General features: G+C 60.1%; 1 protein-coding gene across 4 annotated transcripts in view; it reads left to right on the top strand.

Moving 5' to 3' along the window:
• CTXN1 (cortexin 1) overlaps window positions 1–3,070 on the top strand; it is a 27,715-nt gene that overhangs the window by 9,465 nt on the left and 15,180 nt on the right. Inside the window, exons 1-2 of one of the 4 annotated variants that reach the window (XM_008639972.2) lie at window positions 712–998; window positions 2,926–3,019. Coding sequence is in view for 3 of the 4 variants with exons in the window: in XM_017742508.1 (XP_017597997.1) it covers window positions 1,358–1,662; window positions 2,926–3,019 (399 nt within the window). In the remaining variant the exon portion in view is untranslated. The other 3 variants (XM_017742508.1, XM_017742509.1, XM_017742510.1) reach the window with 3 other exon arrangements.

The following is a 3,070-nucleotide window of genomic DNA, read 5'->3' as shown; positions in this document are numbered from 1 at the left end:
AGGAGACCTTCAGGAATTGTCCATCCATACCCTCCCAGCCCTTCCAGGGCCCGAGGATGAGCAAAGCAATTTTAATTTGCCCCCGCTGAGGCTGCCTGGTGCCCCAGGCATAGAGCGTTCCCTGCACTGCTGGAGTGTGGAAAACACCCCGTGGGCACCTCCCAGAAACCCCATTTCCATCAGAACCGAGCGGATAGAGCAGGAAAACATGTGGCTGTTTCCAAGTATTTCCAAGGAATTTTCCCTGCAGGACAGGGACAGCCCTTGCATCCCAGAAAGCCGCATCCCTGCGGATCCTGGGGGGGAAGGGGCCCGGGTGCTGCCAGCTGTGACCCCGGCGTGTCCCTGTCCTTGTCCTGAGAGCCACGAACAGGGGGGGCTGTGCCTGCCCGGGAATCCTGGAGCATCCCGGGACAGACACGGACACACCAGGGACAGTCCTGGCTCTCGGGGGGACAGGGATGCAGGAGCTTCCCAGGATCAGAGAGGGTTTTGGGGATGCAGGAGCTTCCCAGGGATCAGAGAGGGTTTTGGGGATGCAGGAGCCGGAGCAGGGGGATCAGAGAGGGTTTTTGGGGATGCAGGAGCAGGGGGATCAGAGAGGGTTTTTGGGGACGCAGGGGGGATGCGGGAGCCGGAGCAGGGGGATCAGAGAGGGTTTTTGGGGATGCAGGAGCAGGGGGATCAGAGAGGGTTTTTGGGGACGCAGGAGCCGGAGCAGGGGGATCAGAGAGGGTTTTTGGGGATGCAGGAGCCGGAGCAGGGGTCCAGCCCCAGCCCCGAGCATTCCCACGGTCTGGCTTTCCCAGGCAGGCGCCTCGGGAAACTTCTCCCGTCTCCAATCGCTGCGCTCCACCTTTTATTCTAATGGGTTCTGCATCGCCATAGGAACCCGCTCCAGCGGCAGCGAGCAGCATCGCCGCGGGCGTCCGGGCGGCCGCGCGCCCGCTCCCCCCCCGGGATGGCCGGGGATGGAGCCGGGATCCCAGCGCAGCCAGGTACGGTCCGGGCCATCCCGAGGAGCAGGGCCGGGGCTGGGAGCGGGGGTTCCCTGCCTGGGACCCCCACCCCGCAGTGCTGGGTGGGCTCGGGAGCTGGGATCCAGGAGATATTCCAGTGGTGCTGTCCAGGCTGGATGGAGAGGGCGGGAGGCCGGGATTTGGGGTGGGAACAGCCTTTCCTGGGGGTTGGATGCTTCCCAGGTGGCTCGGTTTGGGAGAAGGGTCCCTGGGAGGATCAGGGATGTCAGAGCCTGGGATTTGGTGTGGATATTCCAGGAAAATCCATCCCTGCTGGGCTGGGGCTGAGCTGAGCCTTCCCCTGGGCTCTGGGGCTGCTCCTGTCCCTTCCAAACGGGATGGGACATCCCGGACTCTCCGTGGGGCTGACCCGCTTGGTTCTTGGGCACTCGGGGCAGCTCCGTGCTCGGGGGTTGGATCCCGTTGGAAGTTCAGGTTTCTCTGGCAGAGCCCCTGGCTGTGCTCCAGAGGCAGCCGGGCCCGTCCCAGCAGCAGCATTTACTGAAAAAGGCAATGCAGAGATTCCGGCTGCTCCCGGAGCTCCGGGGGGAGCACCGGGGTGTCCAGAGGGGCACGGAGCTGCCTCCGCCCCGCCGGACACTCCTCGGACACAGCTCGGACACTGGGACCTGCTGCTGTGGAGGTGAAGGGAAGGAGGGAGGGAGCCCCATGGGCCTGCAAGTGAAGCCTTTTCCCACCTTTGAGGAGTTCAGGTGCCAAAAATCATGGCAAAAACGCTCCAGGGAGATTTTCCAATGCTTCACTTATGAACAAGATGGGGGTGGGGTAATGGTTTTAAGGGAAAAGAGGGGAGATTCAGGCTGGATTTGAGGGAGAAATTTTCTAGGATGAGGGTGGGGAGGGGCTGGGATGGATTTCCCAGAGCAGCTGTGGCTGCCCCATCCCTGGAAGTGCCCAGCAGCCTGGGACAGTGGAAGGTGTCGGGGTTGGAACTGGATAGGCTTTAAGGTCCTTCCACCCCAAACCTGGATCCTTCCCTCCATCCCACCTGGATCCCACCTGGATCCTGCCTGGCTCCATACTGACTCCTTCCTTTGTTCTAAATAAGCATCTCATTGGGTATTTGCAGTTCCCAAATTAACATTTAATTCGTGCCTCATTCCCAGAAAAACCTGGGTGCAGCCTCACGGAATCGTTGACAGTGATCCCGCTCCTTTGTGAGCTTGTCCCTATTAAGCAATTTCCTTGCTCGTGTCTTTGGAGTTACTAAGGGAACAGGAATCTTAATAAAACTCCATCAACTGCTCCCGAAATAACAGCAGCCTCCATCGAGGGGCCGGGCACAGGGATGGGGCTCTGCTCCGAATTCCCAGGAAATCCAGAGCACAGAGTCATGGAATGCGTTGGGCTGGAAGGACCTCAAAGCTCATCCAGTTCCATCCAATTCCACCATCCCAGGGTGCTCCAAGCTGGCCTCGGACTCTTCCAGGGATGGTGGCATGGATATTCCAGGGATGGTGGTGTGGATATTCCAGGGATGGTGGTGTGGATGTTCCAGGGATGGTGGTGTGGATGTTCCAGGGATGGTGGGGTGGATGTTCTCTTGAGGAGGTGGTGTCAATGTTCTCCCAGGGAGGATGACGTGGATGTTTTCCCAGGGAGGTTGTCATGGATGTTCTCCCAGGAATGTTGGTGTGGATATTCCAGGGAGGCTGGTGTGGATGTTTTCCTAGGGAGGTTGGCATGGATGTTCTCCTGGAGAGATTGGTGTGGACATTCCAGGGATATTGGTGTGGACATTCCAGCTCCCCCCAGTTCCGGCCCGAGGGCTGCTGGGAGCTCCAGGGCTGGCCCGGGATGTTTTATGTTTACCAGGGGTTTATCAGCTGCTCTGCTCCCTTTTAACCCCCTTTGTTCTCTTTGTCCCTCTCCTTTCATCCCAAAGCCCCGGACAGCCGGACCCCGGCGAGGCTCCCTCGGTGACGGGGCTGTCTGGGCACAGCCTGGCCCCGCTCCTGTCCCCACGCAGCTGCAGCCAGGTGGGTGCCCCTGTTCCATCGGGAATCAGCTCCCTCTGCTCCAAACCCAAC

Source organism: Corvus brachyrhynchos, unplaced genomic scaffold (genome assembly GCF_000691975.1).
Source record: "Corvus brachyrhynchos isolate BGI_N302 unplaced genomic scaffold, ASM69197v1 scaffold158, whole genome shotgun sequence".
Taxonomy (NCBI): domain Eukaryota; kingdom Metazoa; phylum Chordata; class Aves; order Passeriformes; family Corvidae; genus Corvus; species Corvus brachyrhynchos.
Note: the sequence above shows the minus strand (reverse complement) of the source record. Positions and strands in the feature narration are given on the sequence as shown.